Source organism: Globicephala melas, chromosome 20 (genome assembly GCF_963455315.2).
Source record: "Globicephala melas chromosome 20, mGloMel1.2, whole genome shotgun sequence".
Taxonomy (NCBI): Eukaryota; Metazoa; Chordata; class Mammalia; order Artiodactyla; family Delphinidae; genus Globicephala; species Globicephala melas.
In genome coordinates, this window is record NC_083333.1 from 49,458,035 (window position 1) to 49,481,310 (window position 23,276).

Genomic DNA, 23,276 nt, shown 5'->3' on the forward strand with positions numbered 1-23,276 from the left:
TTGTGAAGACACAAGGGCTTGAGTGGAAACAAAAGCTCTGCTATTAATTGATTATGTACTTTTAGGCATATAAGTTAACCTCTCTGAACCCCTTGTCTTAAATGACAAGGAGATGAATATCTTATTAATAATATTTAACTCCCAGGAGTGCTCTAATTAGGAGTTTACAAGTCTACCCCCCCCCCCCAGTTCTTCAGGCAGGGATAATGTCCAGTCATCTCTTACTCATCAGGGCCTGACATATTGTGCCTGACATACAGCAAGCGTTCAATATTTGTTAAATAGATGAACGAACAAAGATAATAAATATGAAAGCAGTTCTAAACTGTAAAGGACTAGGCAAAAGTTAGTTATTATTTTTAGAGTGTTTCAAAGTAAAATATGGTAAGCCTGTTTTATTAATGATATAAGGTTCAAATAAGAAAAGTTTATTGCACACAAAGAACAATTACAAACAAGCGGATCATACCAGGTGCTTAGCACAGTGCCTGACATATAGAAGGAATACTAGAAACATTCACTTCCTTTTCAAAAGCAAAGTTTAAAATTAGTTTTCAAATGGGCTAGAAGTAAAGTAAAACTTGGATACAGAAAAGTATGGTGAATTCATGGCATAAAAAAAATAGACTGGGGGCTTCCCTGGTGGCGCAGTGGTTGAGAGTCCACCTGCCGATGCAGGGGACACGGGTTCGTGCCCCGGTCCAGGAGGATCCCACATGCCGCAGAGCGGCTGGGCCCGTGAGCCATGGCCGCTGAGCCTGCGCGTCCGGAGCCTGTGCTCCGCGGCGGGAGAGGCCACAGCGGTGAGAGGCCTGCGTACCACAAAAAAAAAAAAAAAAGACTGAAGAAGGGTCTAAGCAGTATACATGTTACTGTCAAGCTCACTGACCTCAACAAGTTAAAAACCATTCTGCATTAGTTTCTTCGTAGGGACAGGACTCTATTCACAGAGTTACCATGAGATGTTTTTTGAAAAAGTACAATATTTTTTGCAAGTTAAAAACTGTTGCAAAATATAATATATATTCATCAATAGATGGATGGATAAATGTAGTAGATACACACAATAAAATATTAGCCTTAGAAAGGAAGGAAATTCTGACACATGCCACAACATGCATGGACCTTAAAAACATAATGCTAGGGACTTCCCTGGAGGTGCAGTGATTAAGAATCCGCCTGCCAAAGCAGGGGACACGGGTTCGAGCCCTGGTCCGGGAAGATTCCCACATGCCATGGAGCAACTAAGCCCACGCGCTGCAACTACTGAAGCCCGCGCACCTAGAGCCTATGCTCTGCAACAGGAGAAGCCACCACAATGAGAAGCCCGCACACCACAATGAAGAGTAGCCCCCGCTTGCCGCAACTATAGGAAGCCCACGCACAGCAACAAAGACCCAATGCAGCCAAAAATAAAATAAAATAAACATTATGCTAAGGAAAATAAGCCAAACTCAAAAAGAGAAATACCACTTATACGAGGTACCTAGAATGGGCAAATTCATAGAAACAGAAAGTAGAAAAGAGATTACCAGGCGCTGGGAGGAAGGAGGAATGGGAAATTATTGTTTAATGGGTATAGAGTTTCTGTTTGGGATGATGAAAAAGTTCTCAAAATGAATAGTGATGTTGGTTGCACAACACTGTAAATGTACTTAATGTCACTGAACTGTACACTTAAAAATGATTCAAATGGTAAATTTTACATTATGTATATTTTACCACAATAATATAATAATAATAATAATATACACACACATATTAAAATTACAGACTACAATAACAACTTGTATTGATGACCTAATGTAGCAACCTAACGTAGCAGTTCTCATGTGGCTGACCCAGAAACCTGGAGATTACCAATACTCTTTTGGGGGTCCAGAAGGTCAAAAATATTTCCTTAACATTACAGATCTTTTTCATTCATTTTCCCACAAGTATACAGTGCAGTTTTTCCAAAGGCCAGACATTAAAGAGACTTGCAAAAATGCACAATGATACCACTCTTTTCAGTAAATTTTTGTTTTGGAAAATACGGTTATTTTTCATTAAAAAAGTATGTTATAGTCACATTTAATGAGATTATTATTGTTATTTTTCAATGAATTATAAATAAATATTTCAAAAACTGCAGTTTTCATTTCTAGTATGGTAAATATCAATAGATAAAATCCTATACAGGGACTTCCCTGGTGGCGCAGTAGTTAAGAATCCGCCTGCCAATGCAGGGGACACGGGTTCAAGCCCTGGTCTGGGAAGATCCCACATGCTGTGGAACAACTAAGCCTGTGCACCACAACTACTGAGCCTGCAGTCTAGAGCCTTCAAGCCACAACTACTGAGCCCACGTGCCACAGCTACTGAAGCCCATGCACCTAGAGCCCGTGCTGTGCAGCAAGAGAAGCCAAAGCAATGAGAAGCCCACACACCACAGCGAAGAGTAGCCCCCACTCACCGCAACTAGAGAAAGCCTGCACGCAGCAACAAAGACCCAACACAGCCAAAAATAAATTAATTAAATTAAAAAAAAAAAAAAAGCCCATACAAAAGCTCTTTGGAGTTCTCAATGATTTATTTTAAATGTTAGGAGGTCCTGAGACTAAGAAGTTTGAGAACCACGGACTTAATGACATCATTCTAAAAGTGTTTCTTCCTCTCTTACTAACTACTAAAATAGCCTGATCCTTGGTCTATACACGTATTTCTCCCTCACCTGCTGTCCATTTCGGATAAAAGTTCCAAACCAAGTCCGGACTTTCGCATTTGTTCCAAGAAGTAAACCACTAACAAAACAAACCAAGTCACTCACTCCGTCTTCACTAGCTTCATTTTTAGTATGATCCAAGGTCAAAGCCACTCCAAGACCTGGCAAGTGACATTCTTCCACCTAACAGAGCAAAGAAAACAAACTGAATTCAGTATCATAAGGAAAAGGGCCAGGATGAGCCAGAATCTAAAGCATCTGAAGTTTAGGGGAGGACATAACACAAAACATAAAAACCCACAGAAGAAGGTAATACATCCCGTCTATAACTGTAATTCCAAATCTCTATAATATTCTAAAACCATCTTGAGAAGAGTTCCTGGTCCTAATATAAAGGCTTTTATCTCAGAAAAATAATAAGATCTCTTACCACCATGCCTCGGACCTTCAGGGCCTGAGAAGGATTCATTTTACATAAGAAGCGTAAGGCATCCGTCCTCCGCCTTCCTCCAAGACTCTCTTCATCTTGTCGTTCTCCATTTTTGATCAGGCCCCTACAAACTGAACATTTAATAGGCTCTATTACCTTAAGCTTTGTAAGTAGGATATCAGAAACAATTTTTTCAGTCTTGAGAATCGCTCATTTATGCAGATTAGACACTACAGAAGAAAAGGATCAGGAAACGAAAACATAGCAATAGAAACTGATCAAAATAAAGCCAAGAGTGAAAAAAGACTCAAAAAAAATGAACTGTGACCTGTGGAACATCAAATAGTCAAACATACTTGTAATGTCTCAGAAAAAGAGAATGAAAGACAAATATATATATTTGAAGAAATTTTTCCAAACTTGATGAAAACTAAAAACCCAGAAGTTCAATAAATCCCAAGAAGGATAAACACTAAGAAAATCATACCAAGACACATCATAATCAAATCTCTGAAAACCAGTGATAAAGAGAAAATCTTAAAGGTAGCCAGAAGGGATAAAAAAAAAAAATAAACAAATAAAAGTAGCCAGAGGAAAAAAAGGAACATGTACAAAGGAATAAAGATAAAAATTACCAAAGTCAACAGAATGACATCTTTAAAGAGCTGAAAGGTCAACCTAAACCTATCGTGTAATATTCAGTAAATCTCTTAGAAACAAAAGGGAAATATTATCAATACCTCCATTTTTCAAATGAGAAGTTAAGTATCTGGATGGAGATCACACAAAGAGTGAGTGACAAGGTTAGAAATTATGCCCCCCGGGGCTTCCCTGGTGGCACAGCGGTTAAGAATCTGCCTGCCAATGCAGGGAACAGGGGTTCAAGCCCGGGTCCCGGAAGATCCCACATGCCGCGGAGCAACTGCGCCCGTGTGCCACAACTACTGAGCCTGCACTCTAGAGCCCGCAAGCCACAACTACTGAGCCTGCATGCCCCAACTACTGAAGCCCACGTGCCTAGAGACTGTGCTCCGCAACAAAAGAAGACACCACAATGAGAAGCCCGCGCACTGCAACAAAGAGTAGCCCCCACTCGCTGCAACTAGAGAAAGCCTGCGCACAGCAACAGAGACCCAGTGCAGCCAAAAATAAATAAATAAATTTATTTAAAAAAAAAAAAAGAAATTATGCCCCCCAGATCCAGCATCTTTTTCTGCTTGACTCTCAATTCACGAATTACCTTGCTCAATAAATGTAATTTTTATTTCACTCAGACCCAAACAACAATCTTCAGTCACTAGCAGTTTGAAATAGTGGTGAAAATTTCAGTTGATTTTTCTCAATTTCTACCCTATACTTTTCTGCAAGCTGATAGCAATAAGGCTAAAAAACAAAGGTCTGATTGCTGGTATTTCTGATTACGTATATCTCGTACTGCTCTTTGGCTATTTCACAGATACATGTTCTCTCCCCTTTGTTCACGGAACACAGGGATTATATATTCTATTTCTTTAGTATTTTTTACTTCCCTATTATAGCACTGGTGACGAATGGCCAAAAAAAAAAAAATTTTGCTGCATACTCACTGTACTTAAATCTGTAACCTCAAAACAATTTTGAATTCTCTAAACTCAGCATTTCTACAATGAATACGCACTAATAAATTTTCAAAAAATAAAATCTCAAATAAAACCCTATAAGTGTTTCTTCTTAGCTCAAACAATAGGTCCTAGGGACTTCCCTGGTGGTGCAGTGGTTAAGAATCCGCCTGCCAATGCAGGGGACATGGGTTCGAGCCCTGGTCTGGTAAGATCCCACATGCCAAGGAGCGGCTAAGCCCGTGTGCCACAACTACTGAGCCTGTGCTCTAGAGCTCGCGGGGCACAACTACTGAGCCTGCGTGCCACAACTACTGAAGGCCGCAAGCCTAGAGCCCGTGCTCCACAACAAGAGAAGCCACCGCAATGAGAAGACCACACACCATAACGAAGAGTAGCCCCCACATGCAGCAACTAGAGAAAGCCTGCACACAGCAAAGAAGACCCAATGCAGCCAAAAATAAATAAATTTATAAAAAAAAAAAAAAAAGGTCCTGTACATGCCCAAGCAAATCTCTTCAATATCCCATTTTAAAATTACATTTACCTTCATTAAAACTATCAGGAACATTGGCCACCAACAGACACAAGAACCAGGCACCATTTCTAACATGGAGCAAGGCTTCAGCTACATCAACTATAGGAAGCAGGGATGGGAGCTCTATAAGAAAACAAAATCAGTGTTACTACTAAGGAGGGATATTTCATTGTATCATACATTAAACATCTTTTGACATTTCACCAATGTCATTTAAAAGTAATTAAAGTACTTTCTTTTCATAGTCTAGAGTTGAACTGTCCAGTAGGATAGCCAGTAGCCACATGTGACTATTTAAATTAAAATCAAATTAAATTAAAAATAGTTTCATTCCTCAATCACACTAGCCACATTTCAAGTACTCCATAACCACATGTGGCTAGTGGCTACTGTACTAGACAGCACAACACAGAACACTGTCATCGCTGTGGTGGACAGTGTTGGTCAAAAGAGTTACTTTCATGAAAATTTTCTCTGCATTTTTATGTCCTCTATCTTTTAATTCTGATCATGCATACCTATTATAAAGAGCCCAGAAAATACAAAAAGTGCAAAGAATATAAATAAAATCAGCTCTAATCCCATCACTCAAAGTTAGTAATTTGAAAGATTTTATTTTAATCCCCCTATGGGTATTACTTTTAACAAAACTGGGATTATATTCTACTTACCATTTTGCCACTTGCTTTTTTCATTTAACATATTGTGAACATTTTCCAAAATGATTAAATTTCTTCAAATACACCACTTTAATGGCTGCACAGTATGCTATACTATGGAAATAATATAATTTACTTAATCATTGTCCTACTATTAGTCATTTTTGACCTAAATTTTTAAGGTACATTCTTAATTAGGTGAACCTTAAAATAGCACAACACTCCAGGTTAAGAAGTTACACAGTATCATTTAACAAGAAACTATATTTGAAATTTATCTTAGCACTCATTATAGTACCTGCTTGTAAAATACAAAGTACATCTGCAGCTTCCTCCAAATAGACTGGACTCTCAAATAGCTCAGATGACTTGAAAAAAAATTCTCCACTGGACTCAGATACCTTTAAAAAAAAGAAAGAAAAAAGAAATGATGAACTCTCTTAATTTCAGGTAATGAATTAGACCCCTTACTATTTTTGTAATTATTTTTTGAGCTTACAGACCATGTCTCTTAATAAGTCATTAATATACTACAGTAGAATATGCAGTACTGGATGAACGTACCAATTTAACCACAATTAGTCAAGTCACATTGTTATTCCAGACATGCAATATGAGTCTTGATAATTTATATCTATACAAATATTTGGAGAAATCTGGAATTAAAGATAAGACAAGCCAAAGAAATGAACTAAGAATGCTACCTACATAAGTTGTAGTTCAAAAAAAAGCTAAAAAACTATAAACTGAAAGCAGTATAACAGCTATAAATTCATGTTCTAAATGAAGTGTGGGAAAAACAAAGAATAAAAATTTAGGTCATCAAAAGTACCAACCAGCTTTTCTGAAAATTTCCTACAGAAGTTTCATTGCTACATCTCCCATATGCTGAAGGGTACTGAACTGAAAAACTGGAAACCGCTCAGAGGAGGCAGGTCACTTATTTCATTAGAGGCATCAAGTACAGTATTAAGAAAAAGATGTAGGAAAATATTAGTTAAAATTAAAGACTGTCAAGAATTCCCCGGCAGTTCAGTGGTAAGGACTCTGTGCTTTCACTGCTGATGGCCCGGGTTCGATCCCTGGTCAGGGAACTAAGAGCCTGCAAGCCACATGGTGTGACCAAAAAAATAAGAAAAATCAAACATAAAAGAAAAAGAAAAAATTAAAGACTATCAGTATAGTAGAAAAGAGCTGAAGTAAATAACTTTGTAATAGAAAAAAAAATTAAGATTTGTAACACATCTTAAAAACTATCTAGAACTAACTAAATCTGCCCCCCCCAACAGTATTTTCTTTGGAAACAGAATTTAGGTTTTTTTGGTCCACAATTGATAAAACTAAACTTTCTTTATTATAAATTAACTAACCTTGAGATTCTCAAAGTACAAAACATTTGCTTCTCAAACTGTGGGCCCAATCTTATATAAGACATCTTAATATGAAGATCCAATTTAGTTCTCTGTATGGTAACTCCTAACATTCACAAATTTAAAATTCAGAGTTTCAATTAACCATTATCACCCAAAAGTCCATGACCTAAAGTAACCTATGTACACCCAAAACTAATATAACATTGCAAATCTTCAATAAAAATAAATAAATAGGGACTTCCCTGGTGGCGCAGTGGTTAAGAATCTGCCTGCCAATGCAGGGGACACGGGTTCGAGCCCTGCTCTGGGAAGATCCCACATGCCGCAGAGCAACTAAGCCCGTGTGCCACAACTACTGAGCCTGCGCTCTAGAGCCCATGAGCCACAACTACTGAAGCCTGCGTGCCACAACTACTGAGCCCACATGCCTAGAGCCCGTGCTCTGCAGCAAGAGAAGCCACCGCAATGAGAAGCCCACACACTGCAGGGAAGAGTAGCTCCCGATCGCCGCAACTAGAGAAAGCCCGTGCAGCAACGAAGACCCAATGCAGCCAAAAATAAATAAATAAAATTTTTTTTAAAAAATTTTTTAAATAAAAGAAAGAAAGTAACCTATCATTTTTCTGAGATGAGAGGTTGAATAGCCTTCTTTAGTATACAGGAACAATTCAGCCACCCAGTGAGTGAAGCTAGCCAAATATCCCACGTTCAATTCAGCTTTGATACTCCCCAGTCACCGTTACGTATGAGGTACATAATTCAATCAGTATCTAAAGGAATCTCACACATTTTTTAGGAATCACGTACATATTTCACAACATTTTATGAGAGAAATTATATCCTACAGAGATATTTTCAAATTTTGTCATTTATACAACTCTTGAGCTATATATCTTTCTAAATATCAAGAAGCCGTTGAATGGACTCCATACAGAAAAAAACCTTATGATAGAGAATGCAGAATAGACATAAATTAGAGAAAATAGTAATTAGAAACAGCCTTTAAAAGCAGGCATTTAATATCCTTTCAAGCCTTTGAAAGGAAGACACTTACATAACAAATAGAAATATATGTACGAGAGGATGCAACCTGCCTGCCTTCTTGCCTGTTTCTACCTTCTATGTGTAGACATCAAGTCATGCATATTTTGAGCTGTGATTAAAATAGACGCACCTTGTTCATAATTGCCAAAAGTTCACTAAGCACAAGACGCAATCGACGAGGTGAATCACTGTGTTCAAACTCTAAAGTCAGTCCATGCTGCAGCTGTGATACCAGGATGCTCTCTCCACTGCCTCCTCCAAGTTTATGCCTAATAAAGTACAAACGTGTAAAACAATTATGAGAACACTGGCACAGAAATAAAAGCATAAAAATGACCTTTTACAGAAATAATCTACAAAAGAATATATGAATTCTTTTCATATATTTCATGAGTGTATTACTTCTGAAATATTTTGTTTATCTATTTCAGAGATTCACAACCTGTGTAAAGACTCCATTACAACTGACAGTTAACACCCACTTCCATTAACAACAGTGGCTCACTACTGGATCCACAATGGGGAGGAAGGACAAAACAAATGTCCAGAATTTGGGGGACTCAGTACAAGCTTAACAAGCCTCCTACAGGACTTCCCTGGAGGTCTAATGGTTAAGACTCCGCACTTCTACTGCAGGGGGTGGGGGTTCCATCCCTGGTTGGGGAACTAAGATCCCTGGTTGGGGAACTAAGATCCCTGGCTGGGGGAACTAAGATCCCTGGTCAGGGAACTAAGATCCTGCATGCTGTGTGGCAGAGCCAAAAAATAAATAAAAAATAAATAAAAATAAAAGCCTCTCAGGAGATTCCAATAAATCCTTCTACTCTAGGGGAACTTACCTTACCCCCTTCCCACTGAGAGTAATTAGCCTAATCAGTTTAGCCTGAGCACAACAGTGTATATAGCCAAAGTTCTCAGCACAACATTTTACAATATGGAATTCAAAAGACCCTAGAGGCCTTCCCTGGTGCCGCAGTGGTTGGGAGTCCGCCTGCCGATGCAGGGGACACGGGTTCAGGCCCCGGCTTAGAAAGATCCCACATGCTGCGGAGCGGCTAGGCCCGTGAGCCATGGCCGCTGAGCCTGCGCGTCTGGAGCCTGTGCTCCGCAACGGGAGAGGCTGCAACGGGAGAGGCCACAACAGTGAGAGGCCCGCGTACCACAAAAAAAAAAATACAAAAGACCCTAGAATTTTAATTATAAATAAAAAATAACTTTAAAAAATGCTCTCCAGGGCTTCCCTGGTGGCGCAGTGGTTGAGAGTCCGCCTGCCGATGCAGGGGACACGGGTTCGTGCCCCGGTCCGGGAAGATCCCACAAGCCACGGAGCTGCTGGGCCCGTGAGCCATGGTCGCTGAGCCTGCGCGTCCGGAGCCTGTGCTCCGCAACGGGAGAGGCCACAACAGTGAAAGGCCCGCGTACCGCAAAAAAAAAAAATGCTCTCCAAAGTTCAGATTCCCAATCTTCTCTTTTTTGGAAGAGCGTACTGCAATAAGAAGCCCTAAAATCTCCAAAAAAATTTGATTCCCTCTTTTCACGCAAATCGAAATAAATACCAATCAATCCACATATTATATAGTATTACATTACCTAAGCTGCTGTTCTTTGCTGGCATCCTGTTCTAAAGCATGAAAGTCCACAGACAACAAAGCAACAATGGAATTGACAGCTTCCACTCCAGAGAGAAGACGAAGGATGAGTTTTTTATCCTGAGCCCAGCTTTGGCTCTGGTCAGCAGGAGCACAAAGTGCCATCCGCACCAAGCAGGGCAGGAGAAGTCTTAATTCTGGGTCACTTAAAGATGCCAAACGAACAACGTCCACCTTCTGCATTGCCTCAAAAGCAAAAGGACTGACAAACTGAAGGCTTGTACACTCGGTCATTATCACTGTTGATCCTAGTGGTTAAAAAAAAAAAGTAGGGGTATAACTCCACATGCATGAGTTCCCCTCTTTTTAAAACCTCTGAAAAACGTGGTTTATCTTTAATAGGCCCTGATGTTGGCAATATTCCTGGCACAATTAAAGGCTCCCTATGTTTCTACTGCCACCTGGAAAATGAGAAAGAAAACAGAGTATATTAATGTCTCTTTCAGACTTAGGGACCTTCTGTTCTAATACTGCCATTTTGCAAAGAAGGAATATGAAACCCAGAGAGATTAAGTAACAGGCCCAGAGGAGTATTACTAGTCAGTGGCAAAATCCAAGGCTGAACCCTCATCTGCTAAATCCCAGTCCAGTAATTTCTCCACTGTATCAGTCCTATGAGTGCCACAATGCAAGTAAAAGGACAGCATAGTTAAGGACGCTCACCTTTTGTACCTCTTTATTTTCACACGCCTACCCAACATATGTGAAGAACCGTTAAGCTTCTCTTTCCCACCCTCCACGAGTCGGTGGAAGCACTGGTAAATCGCCTCACTAGCCAAAAGTTATGACAGTTATAACGCCCTGGAGACCTTAACACTATCCTATATCCCCTGTGTTACTAGTAACAGACAAACAAAAAACCAGCTGTGTAGGTGCAATTAGCTGTGGGAGAAAGCTGAGTCCCACTTGGGCACTTCTCTGTCTTCAAGAGCAATCAGAAACAGAAAAAGCAAGTAGCAGGTCGCCAAAGCCATCCCCTTTGAGACCCACAGACTAGCAGAAACGTGGGTAACAGAGGGCTGGGCAGAAACGTTTTGCTTTTAAGCAAAAGGAGCTGGCCTTTTAACAGAGGGGCGGGCTGATAGAGCCGAGGCGCCAAGACATGTGTGCTCATAGGTCTGGCCCCGGGCGTAACGAGAACCAACCAATCCCTCTGGCTGAGAAAAGTCGGGCAGGTTGTGGACATGGACCCCGAAACGCTCTGACGCCTGAGAAGTGAAAGCTTCATACCTTAAAATCTACCCTCCAACCTCCCGGTACCCCACGGGGATTCGGCGCCCTAGAGGCGGCACTAGAGGCGGCACTAGAGGCGGGACGCGGTAGAAATCTAGAGCGCTGTCCGAAGTTGGGCCTAGGCGATAATCCGGATTCCCCAGCCCTGGCTGTGCCCTGAGTCGACCTGGGCAGCAAAAACCCAGTCGCCGGGACCAATCGGGGCAGCGGTGCGATGGGGGCTCGATGAGAACACCGCACAAAGGCACAGCCCGGGCTGAAGGGAGGGGAAAGCGGAGGAGACTGCTTCAACCTGCACAGAGCACCTTCATTCATCCCCAGCGCCTGGCTCCCGTCGGCCACCGTACTGGACTGAAAAGAAGGGTTGCTGCGAAAGGAAAACCGGAGACGTCGGCGATGATGCAACGGCACGCATGGGCGGCTCCACCCACTTCCGCCTTCTCTGTGTGCGCTACCCAACTTCCCCCTGGGAGTTGTAGGATCGTGCTGTTTGCAGTCTCTTTTCCAGAGCATACCAGCTGAATCCTTTTAGATAAATCATTCAGGCCCTCCGAACTGCAGTTTCATCATCACAGGACTACCGTGGCATTCAAATGACAACGTGTGTAAAAGAAATGTTAAAGTTGGGACTTCCCTGGTGGCGCAGTGGTTAACAATCCGCCTGCCAATGCAGAGGACACGGGTTCGAGCCCTGGTATGGGAAGATCCTAGGCATGCCGCGGAGCAACTAAGCCCCGTGCGCCACAACTACTGAGCCTGAGCTCTAGAGTCCGAGAGCCACAACTACCGAAGCCCCCGCGCCTAGAGCCCGTGCTCCGCAACAAGAGAAGCCACCGCAATGAGAAGCCAGCGCACCGCAACGAAGAATAGCCCCCACTCACCGCAACTAGAGAAAGCCCGCAAGAAGCAACGAAGACCCAAGGCAGCCAAAAATAAATAATTAAAAAAAAAAAAAAGTTAAAGTTGCCCCCACTATTCTTTGACCAGAACACTAATAGAACCAGACTGTACACATTTCTTTCCATCTCTGCCTATACAACTGTGGTGCCCTTTCAGCACCAGTTTTATAATCCTAGGATTTGTTGGAGAATTTAAAAAGCAATCTAATCCCAAGCCTTCTTCTGCTCTCGACCTCAACACACAGTCATCAATTAAAATTAAACATCTTCATTTCGGGTTCTCAGGAATCATAGATCCTTAGAGGACGATGGATGGAGTTTAAGGAATTCTCTAGAATCCGTGCAAAATTGTGAGTGTTTGACAGTTCTTCTGGAAAGAGGGTCCAAAACTTGCAACAACTTCTCAAAGGAGTTTTGATCACCCAGTAGATTGAGAACCTCTAGTCTCTATATATTTTCATATTATTTCTGGTTCCTGATTCAACCAATGTGTATTTAACACCTTCTATTCAGCAGATATTATGCGGGGAGCCGAAACAAAAACATTTTACAGAGATACAGTACTTAATAGTTTCTAAAGCTTTGACAAAGGGATAATCTCTCTAAAAATAAGGTCTGCTTTCAACACGAAAAATCAGCAAAGGAAGAAAAGAACTAATGTGTGTTACAGTGTTTCTCAAACTTTTTTCCACCTGGCCCACAGTAATACATTTCACATTGTGACCCAGAGCACAGATATACATGTATATCCACATTTACATGGAAACAAATGTTTTATGACATAATACACATATTACATGTCATGTATTCTATTTCACTTCTTTAAATTGCTGGTCACTGCACACTAAAATTGATTTCACAATCAATTTCACAATGGGTTACAAACTGTACAATATTGTCACTTTTTAGGCTGATAATCTATTAAGGACCTACTTACTGAACACTTGCTAGGCACTAGTGCTTTGTATCTGTTATCTGATTTAATTCTCTGAGGTAGGTAATATTATTTCCATTTTACAGTTGTGGGAATCGAGAGTGAGAGGTTAAGCAATTTCATTCTCCCTGGATGATCATTTCACAAGAGTGAAGGGAATTCAAACACTGGTTTGGGGGATGAATAAGAGGAGGAGGTGGATATGAACTAAGTGATTTTTTTTTTTTTGCAGTACGTGGGCCTCTCACTGCAGTGGCCTCTCCCGACGCGGAGCACAGGCTCCGGACGCGCAGGCCCAGCGGCCATGGCTCACGGGCCCAGCCGCTCCGCAGCATGCGGGATCCTCCCAGACCAGGGCACGAACCCGTGTCCCCTGCATCAGCAGGTGGACTCAACCACTGCACCACCAGGGAAGCCCCGAACTCAGTGATTTTTAAGATCTCTTCCAATTCTGTTTATGATCCTGTAATCACTAATGGAGACACAACATGTACATCCATCTTGATCTGTAGAGAATAGCAAATCATATCCTACCTGAATAAGATATCTAGAGTGTAATGGTGATGAGTATTGATACTTATCTTCCTCCAAGTACCTTTCTCTTCCAATTTTTATCTCAGTGAATATTTCTAACACCCAGAGTTGCTCAAGCTAGAAACCTGGAAGTCATCCTAGACTCCAACCTCTCCCCCTCATATCCACTTAGTCAACAAAAGTCTTTCAAATCTACATTGTAATGTTTGCCAGTGAAATCATTTTTGTAATCATTCTATAGAACTCAGAAATCCTAGTGAAAAAAGATTTATTCATGAGCTTTTGAGTTTTAGATTGGCTTCCTCTGAGGCCTACTCCCTAACTATACTAAAACCAATTTTTAAAGACTTGGCAGATCAGATGTTTACTTAAGGCAGATTCGGGAACTTCTAGAATGGTAAATAATGCTAGAAATTAGCCTTTGATTATCAAAGGAGTATCTTATCAAAGGATTATCAAGAGTATCTTATATAATTATGGCATACCTTTTTGTTATTAAATGTTTGAGGAAATAATCCCTTTTTAAGACCAATGTGGTACTGAGGCTCATTACCTTTTCTCCTCATGAAAAGATATGTTTCATCAATTCTATGATGACTTTTTTTCACATTTTAACATCTCTGAAACTGGGACATCTTACAATTACTAGGTGTTAAGCTGTACTTGACAGTATTTTTTTTTCTTAGTGGTACATAAAATGTTTTGCAATTACTGGTGTCTTAGATTTGATGAAACATGTTATAAAGTTCCTATACTTTAAGTCCTGGATGAAGTGAACATTCACCTCTGACTGGCTTACTTTGCGGAGCACAGGCTCCGGACGCGCAGGCTCAGCGGCCATGGCTCACGGGCCCAGCCACTCTGCGGCATGTGGGATCTTCCCGGACCGGGGCACGAACCCGTGTCCCCTGCATCGGCAGGCGGACTCTCAACCATGACTGGCTTACTTTGATTTATTCTTTCCTACTTTATTTTTCAATCAGACTAAGGGAAGAAAGAAAAAGAGAAACAAAAAAAGAAAAAAACAGTATCTACTGTGTTTCAGGTACTCTAGGTGCTTTTATGTAAATTATTGCCCAGTAAATGAGCTTCAACAAATTAGAAGACTTAGGTATTTAAAGGAGCACCAATGTTCTTTGGAAATAGAATCACGGAATTTCAAAAGTAAAGGGATCTCAGGAGATATCTAGCTCCAGTTTTCTCAACATGGAACTCTTTTTATAATTATCCTCAACAGTGTGTCTATTTTACAAAATTTCTTCAATTGTTTCTGCCTGTCAAGAACCTTTGGACTCTTCTTTTATACCGGTTATCTGCTTTGGCTAAACATATCATATCTGCATTAATTTTTTTTTTTTTTTTTTGTGGTACTCGGGCCTGAGAACAGGCTCCGGACGCGCAGGCTCAGCGGCCATGGCTCACGGGCCTAGCTGCTCCGCGGCATGTGGGATCTTCCTGGACCCAGGCACGAACCCGTGTCCCCTGCATCGGCAGGCGGACTCTCAACCACTGCGCCACCAGGGAAGCCCTACATTAATTTTATAGGTAAATTGTTGAGTACAATTGGGTCCAGCCAAGGTTCTGTAGCATAACATTAGAGACATCCCTCCAAGTTGACATAGCTCCACCAATCAAGCCTTTTTGGGTATAATTGTTCAACCAATTATGAATCATCCCAACTACTAAAACACTTCCCTTCTAAGGGATAAAGTTCACTTTCTTTAAGGTGGCACTCAAAAGACAGTTTTTTCGTGGTCCGACTCCTCTCTAGCCTAGACTTCTGCCATGTCCCACCATGGTGCCTCCGTTTTAGTCAGTCTGAACTGCTTGTTTCCCAAATCCTTCATGTTATTCATGGGTCTTCTCCCCTACTGTTCTTCCTGTGTGGAATGCCTTTTATTCTCTTTATGTAGTAACCCCCAAGTATCCTTTAAGTCTCACTTCTAGTGTTCCCTTGTAAGAAATCCTTTCCTGACAAATCACCTATCTCTGCATTAGACCTAAGTACCCTTCTCCAGTGCTCCCAAGCCACCCTTTGCTTCTTTCCATCGTAGTACTTCATATATTACCCTGTAACTGTTAGAATTTTTAGTCTGTCCCTCTCACCAGAAAGTAAGTACTTTGAAGGCAGGATTCATATTTATTTCTTTGTCCTTGGCACACAGTATGGCACTTACTATTGGTTTTTTAAATTAATTCAAGCATGAATTATGAAACCTTAAATAACCTGCTGAATGTGGATTTCCGTGATCAGTTTATCAATGCTGTGAAAATAAAATATGAGCTTGATTTCAGCTATTCCCTCTTGTATATGCACTGCATTGTCACTCATACCACTTTAGAGGGCTTATCAAACTGTTTATACAAATGTTTCTCAGTCGACCGAGGGCTTAAGGTCAAAGGTTTGTATCTCATTACTAGGGTAGATAATCAATTCGTTTATTGAACGCATAGTGCTTTATCCTGGCTTCTGAGGATCTTGTTCCTAGAGTCAAGTAAATTTGTTAGTAGCTCCTAGGACATAAGTTTTTTAAACTTTAAAAACTGGGCAAGTTGTAATTTCCACTCTTTCAGAACCCTTCATTTTTACAGTGTTTCTGAATTCGTATCTGCAAGTTTTTTCAGCACCCAGGATGTAATTCGTTTGGGTGTGGAGACTTGAGACTCCTTTAAATCAGTTAACCGTCTCTCAGATTTTAACTCCATCATGTTATTTTACATTTTAGAGCCTGGAGACCCTTCAAGCTGATATCTTTTTAGTGGGGGTAGTTTGGGACAGAAGGGAGATAAAGCTTGAGTACTAAATACTTTACCCTTTGTATCTTTTCCATCCTTGCTCTTGCTAGAAACGTATTTGTTGTTGCCATTAAGCATCTTTTTTCTCTTGCAAGCCTTAGTTTATTCTGGATTTGACTCTTCTAGAGAACACAGGTATTATATTAATCATCCTTCACATTTGTATTTTGAAAATTTCAAAGTGTTTTTTGCAGTTTCCTTGGAGGTTCACGAAGCTGGTTAGGAAGATATGGTTACGGTTGAGTTCACGTACAAATGAGCAAATTGAGACTTCGAAGTGGTTCAATGATTTGTCTGAAGTCACAAGCAAAAAGGTGGCAAAACTAGGAGTACAAGAATCCTAATCCAGTGACGCCAAACTACTTCTACTAATGTGAAAAAAGTTCCAAGTAATTAAAATGTTATAACTTCATTTAAATTATTTGCAAAACTCACACTAAAGCTAAGTTGTGTAATTTCTGGTATGTTACAAGAAGTCTATACGAAAAATATTACAGTGCCTTACTACATGCTAAGTGTTGCATTGGAATTGTATGCAAAACAGACCAAATTTCTGCCCTTATGGAGTCATTTGGTAGCAGAGGCAATCAATTATAAACTACAAAAAACACTATGAAGTCCCCATATAGTGTTACAATAACAATATATAACAATAAGAGTATATAACAAGGGGCCCTGATCTGAGGCAAGGGTATACGTGGTAAGTAGGGGGAGGCCTTAAGGGAAGAATAACCGTGGGACTTTCAAAGAACTCAAATGCCTAGGAGGCTAGGAGAACACAGGAGAAAGGCCCATTCTGGGGCTTGTGGAGAAGTAGGCAGAGGACAAATCATCTAAGACTTTTGGTATCTATCTTTAGAGCAAGAAGCAGCCATAAAGGGTTTTAAGCTACCAAGTAAAGAACATACTGAAAGTAGAGAGACGAAGTTAGGAGGATATTGCAGTGGTCCACCCAGATAAGGTTCTTCTACCCTAATCACCTTTATAGCATTGCATAGTGCTAATTTAGACTAAGGTCAGGCCAATAGAGGCAAAAATGGACATATATGACAGTAAATACAGAAGACCAACAGTTTTTGCTGACTGGTTACAAGGAAGAGTTTGTGGTTGGCACAACTGAATGGATGGTAGTGCCATTCACAGTGACAAGGAACACTATTAAGGACCAGGTGGTTTTTGTGGAGGAAGATTGTTGACTTTAGTTAAAAGTAGATTTACTCAAGAAACAACAAAAGCAGAATCAAGACAAACTCAGGCATTCTGAATGCAAGCCTATAAGACGCTACATGGTTTGGGGACTGTTGAAATGTATCACTAAGATTTTTTTTCTCTGTAGTAGGGAGTGCCAAAGTAAGAGAGTTTTTAAAACATCAACCTTTTACCTTCACAAAAGGTCATTCCTGAAACAGTGCTGGTGGGTCGCTCTGAAAGAAAAAAAACACCTCAAACAATATTAAACAGAATTTCTGGTTACAGCTATAGGACCCTGAGAATGAGGGCTCTTTAGTTTTCAGTCCAGGATTGATGTTTTCTAGCGTATACACAGGAAGATATTGGAAACTGTAGACTTAGTATCAGTATAGATGATTCAGGAATACTTTCACAACAGTTAAGTTTATCTTTTACCATGAGCCGAAACCACAGACTCTCTTCCTTTCTCTTTTGTTTTTGCTTATGTGAACCCTTCAAATAACCCAGTGTGCCCTTTGGACTTTTATACTCTTAACTATACGTTCTTGGGGGCATGGGGAATTGACTTACCTGAACTAGTTGTTAATAGAGCAATACACCCTGAATATCTTGTTAAGGGACTTTTATACTCTTAACTATATGTTCTTGGGGGCATGGGGAATTGACTTATCTGAACCAGTTGTTAATAGAGCAATACACCCTGAATATCTTGTTAAGCAAAGCCTGAACATTTAACATGTCTGAGAGATAACGGTCCGTTTCCCTAGAAACTAACATTTCAAAGGTTATTTATTTACTACAAATAGCTTGAATAGAGCTCAAACAGCATTTCTACCTTTATCCTGAAGTAGATGTTCTCCCTCCAGACTTCTTAAAAACCTACAATGACCCTATAGCTCCAAATATTTAATAGTTCTGTAGTAACAATTTTGTCTTGGGCATATTTTGATAATAAAATCATTAAACAGAAAAAAAATTGTTAGAACATGTTGTAATTTTGATTCTAGAATTGTGATAAATGTATATTTGTACCTTTAGTAATAAGCTGATATTATTTCAAATCACCTCATCAAGTTCATTAGCAAATACATACAGGTATACCTCGGAAACATTGTGGGTTTGGTTTCAGGCCACTGCAGTAAAGCAAATATAATGAAGCAAGTCACATGAAATTTTTGGTTTCCCAGTGCATGTAAAAGTTATGTTTACACTATACTGTAGTCTGTTAAGTATGCAACAGTATTATGTCTAAAAAAGCAATGTAGAAAGATGGCGGAAGAGTAAGACGCGGAGATCACGTTCCTCCCCACAGATACACCAGAAATACATCTACGCGTGGAACAACTCCTACAGAGCATCTACTGAACGCTGGGAGAAGACCTCAGACCTCCCAAAAGGCAAGAAACCCCCCACGTACCTGGGTAGGGCAAAAGAAAAAACTAAACAGAGACAAAAGGATAGGGACGGGTCCTGCACCAGCGGGAGAGAGCTGTGAAGGAGGAAAAGTGTCCACACACTAGGAAGCCCCTTCGCGGGTGGAGACTTCGGGAGGCGGAGTGGGGGAGCTTGGGAGCCGCGGAGGAGAGCACAGAAACAGGGGTGCGGAGGGCAAAGCGGACAGATTCCAGCGCAGAGGATCGGGCCGACCGGAACTTGCCAGCCGAGAGGCTTGTCTGCTCGCCCGCCGGGGCGGGCGGGACTGGGAGCTGAGGCTCCGGCTTTTGTCGGAGCGCCGGGAGAGGACTGAGGTTGGCGGCGTGAACACAGCCTGCGGGGCGTTGGTGCACCGCGGCTGGCCGGGAGAGAGTCCGGGGAGAAGTCTGGAACTGCCGAAGAGGCAAGAGACTTTTACGTCCCTCTTTGTTTCCTGGTGCACGAGGAGAGGGGATTAAGAACGCTGCTTGAGAGAGCTCCAGGGACGGGCGCGAGCCGCGGCTAGGGGTGCGGAGTCCAGAGATGGACGTGGCTAGGGCCGCCCAGAGCGGCTAGGGCCGCTGCTGCCGCCACCGGGAGGCCTGTGTGCGAACACAGGTCACTGGCCACGCGCCCTTCCGGAGAGCCTGTGCAGCCCGCCACTGCCGGGGTCCCGGGATCCAGGGACAACTCCCCCGGGAGAACGCACAGGCGCGCCTCAGGCTGCAACGTCTCGCCGGCCTCTGCAGCCGCAGGCCCACCCCACACTCCGTGCCCCTCCCTACCCCAGGGCCTGAGTGAGCCAGAGCCTCCGAATCAGCGGCTCCTTTAACCCCGTCCTGTCTGAGCAAAGAACAGACGCCCTCCGGCGACCTACACGCACAGGCGGGGCTAAATCCAAAGCTGAGCCCCTGGGAGCTGTGAGAACAAAGAAGAGAAAGGGAAATCTCTCCCAGCAGCCTCAGAAGCAGCGGATTAAAGCTCCACAATCAACTTGATATACCCTGCATCTGTGGAATACCTGAATAGACAACCAATCATCCCAAATTAAGGAGCCCTGTGGATGAAAGGCTCTTGGGGCTGCAGCCAGGAGTCAGTGCTGTGCCTCTGAGGTGGGAGAGCCAACTTCAGGACACTGATCCACAAGAGACCTCCCAGCTGCACATAATATCAAACAGCAAAAATTTCCGAGAGATCTCCATCTCAACGCCAGCACCCAGCTTCACTCAACGACCAGCAAGCTACAGTGCTGGACATCCTATGCCAAACAACTAGCAAGACAGGAACACAACCCCACCCATTAGCAGAGAGGCGGCCCAAAATCATAATAAGTCTACAGACACCCCAAAACACACCACCAGACGTGGACCTGCACACCAGAAAGACAAGATCTAGCCTCATCCACCAGAACACAGGCACTAGTACCCTCCACCAGGAAGCCTACACAACCCACTGAACCAACCTTAGCCACTGGGGACAGACACAAAAAACAACAGGAACTACGAACCTTCAGCCTGCAAAAAAGGAGACCCCAAACACAGTAAGATAAGCAAAATGAAAAGACAGAAAAACACACCGCAGATGAAGGAGCAAGATAAAAACCCATCAGACCTAACAAATGAAGAGGAAATAGGCAGTCTACCTGAAAAAGAATTCAGAATAATGATAGTAAGGTTGATCCGAAATCTTGGAGATAGAATGGACAATAGAATGGACAAAATGCAAGAATCAGTTAACAAGGACCTAGAAGAACTAAAGATGAAACAAGCAACGATGAACAACACAATAAATGAAATTAAAAGTACTCTAGATGGGATCAATAGCAGAATAACTGAGGCAGAAGAACGGATAAGTGACCTGAAAGATAAAATAGTGGAAATAACTACTGCAGAGCAGAATAAAGAAAAAAGAATGAAAAGAACTGAGGACAGTCTCAGAGACCTCTGGGACAACATTAAACGTACCAACATTCGAATTATAGGGGTTCCAGAAGAAGAAGAGAAAAAGAAAGGGACTGAGAAAATATTTGAAGAGATTATAGTTGAAAACTTCCCTAATATGGGAAAGGAAATAGTTAATCAAGTCCAGGAAGCACAGAGAGTCCCATACAGGATAAATCCAAGGAGAAATACGCCAAGACACATATTAATCAAACTGTCAAAAATTAAATACAAAGAAAACATATTAAAAGCAGCAAGGGAAAAACAACAAATAACACACAAGGGAATCCCCATAAGGTTAACAGCTGATCTTTCAGCAGAAACTCTGCAAGCCAGAAGGGAGTGGCAGGACATATTGAAGTGTTGAAGGAGAAAAACCTGCAACCAAGATTACTCTACCCAGCAAGGATCTCATTCAGATTTGATGGAGAAATTAAAACCTTTAGAGACAAGCAAAAGCTGAGAGAGTTCAGCACCACCAAACCAGCTCTACAACAACTGCTAAAGGAACTTCTCTAGGCAAGAAACACAAAAGAAGGAAAAGACCTACAATAACAAACCCAAAACAATTAAGAAAATGGGAATGGGAACACACATATCGATAAGTACCTTAAATGTAAATGGACTAAATGCTCCCACCAAAAGACACAGATTGGCTGAATGGATACAAAATTTACAAGCAGCTCATGCAGTTCAATGTCAGAAAAACAAACAACCCAATCCAATAAATAGACCTAAATAGACCTAAATAGACATTTCTCCAAAGAAGATATACAGATTGCCAACAAATATATGAAAGAATCTGCAACATCATTATTCATTAGAGAAATGCAAATCACCACTACAATTAGATATCATCTCACACTGGTCAGAATGGGCATCATCAAAATATCTAGAAACAAAAAATGCTGGAGAGGGTGTGGAGAAAAGGGAACCCTCTTGCACTGTTGGTGGGAATGTAAATTGATACAGCCACTATGGAGAACAGTATGGAGGTTTCTTAAAAAACTAAATATAGAACTACCATAGGACCCAACAATCCCACTACTCGGCATATACCCTAAGAAAACCATAATTCAGAAAGAGTCATGTACCAAAATGTTCATTGCAGCTCTATTTACAATAGGCCGGAGATGGAAAAAACCTAAGTGTCCATCATCAGATGAATGGGTAAAGAAGATGTGGCACATATATACAATGGAATATTACTCAGCCATAGAAGAAACAAAATTGAGTTATTTGTAGTGAGGTCGATGGACCTAGAGTGTGTCATACAGAGTGAAGTAAATCAAAAAGAGAAAAAGAAATACTGTATGCTAACACATATATGTGGACTCTAAGGGGGAAAAAAAAAAAGGTCATGAAGAACCTAGGAGCAAGACAGTAATAAAGACACAGACCTACTAAAGAATGGACTTGAGGATATGGGGAGGGGGAAGGGTAAGCTGGGACGAAATGAGAGAGTGGCATGGACATATATACACTACCAAACGTAAAATAGATAGCTAGTGGGAAGCAGCCGCATAGCACAGGGAGATCAGCTCGTTGGTTTGACTAACTAGAGGGGTGGGATAGGGAGGGTTGGAGGGAGGGAGACGCAAGAGGGAAGAGATATGGGAACATATGTATATGTATAACTGATTCACTTTGTTATAAAGCAGAAACTAACACACCATTGTAAAGCAATTATACTCCAATAAAGATGTTAAAAAAAAAAAAAAAGCAATGTACATACCTTAATTTAAAAATACATTATTGCTAAAAAATGCTATCATCTGAGCCTATAGTACCAGTAACATCAAAGATCACTGATCATCGTAAGAAATATAATAATAAAGTTAAAAATATTGTGAGAATTACCAAAATGTGACACAAAGTGAGAAAATGCTGCTAGAAAAATGGCACTGATAGACTTAACGCAGGGTGCCATAAACCTTCAATTTGTAAAAAAACCATTATCTGCCAACTACAATAAAGTGAAGTGCAGTAAAATGAGATATGCCTGTACTTAGGTAAATAATGTGCTACTAATATCAAGATGCCAAGGTCACTTGCATGTGCAATATATTCCTTGTAGAACATTTCAAAATGTTCACCATATTCCATGATTTTACCTCTCAATCTGTAGTTCTTAATTCATATGGAGAACTTGGCAGAAGTTCTGCAAGAAAAGATTCCCAGGGATTCACTACCATCTTGAGCTTTCAAGTCTTAGATTTTGCCATGATGTACCACAGTGGGTCACAATGTAAAAAGTATATTTCCCTAAGGTAGGGAACATGTCTGTCTCTAAGCAGCTTGAATTCTTAACAAATACTGAAGAAAAAATATCAGTAAGCCA

The 23,276-nt window shown here is 41.2% G+C and overlaps 1 protein-coding gene across 5 annotated transcripts in view; it reads right to left on the reverse strand.

The window, feature by feature from the left end:
• Positions 1 to 11,621, reverse strand: part of INTS2 (integrator complex subunit 2) — a 52,624-nt gene extending 41,003 nt beyond the window's left edge. For 2 of the 5 annotated variants that reach the window (XM_060290699.1, XM_030881806.2), the window contains exons 1-7: positions 11,521 to 11,562; positions 9,937 to 10,243; positions 8,477 to 8,615; positions 6,228 to 6,330; positions 5,280 to 5,393; positions 3,135 to 3,265; positions 2,714 to 2,887 (exon numbers count right to left, since the gene is read on the reverse strand). In XM_060290699.1, the coding sequence (XP_060146682.1) occupies positions 2,714 to 2,887; positions 3,135 to 3,265; positions 5,280 to 5,393; positions 6,228 to 6,330; positions 8,477 to 8,615; positions 9,937 to 10,243; positions 11,521 to 11,539 (987 nt within the window). In that variant the 5' untranslated portion in view covers positions 11,540 to 11,562. Of the gene's footprint in view, positions 1 to 2,713; positions 2,888 to 3,134; positions 3,266 to 5,279; positions 5,394 to 6,227; positions 6,331 to 8,476; positions 8,616 to 9,936; positions 10,397 to 11,225 lie in introns of all 5 variants that reach the window. The other 3 variants (XM_060290698.1, XM_030881809.2, XM_030881807.2) reach the window with 3 other exon arrangements.
• Between the last annotated feature and the right edge of the window lie 11,655 nt (positions 11,622 to 23,276).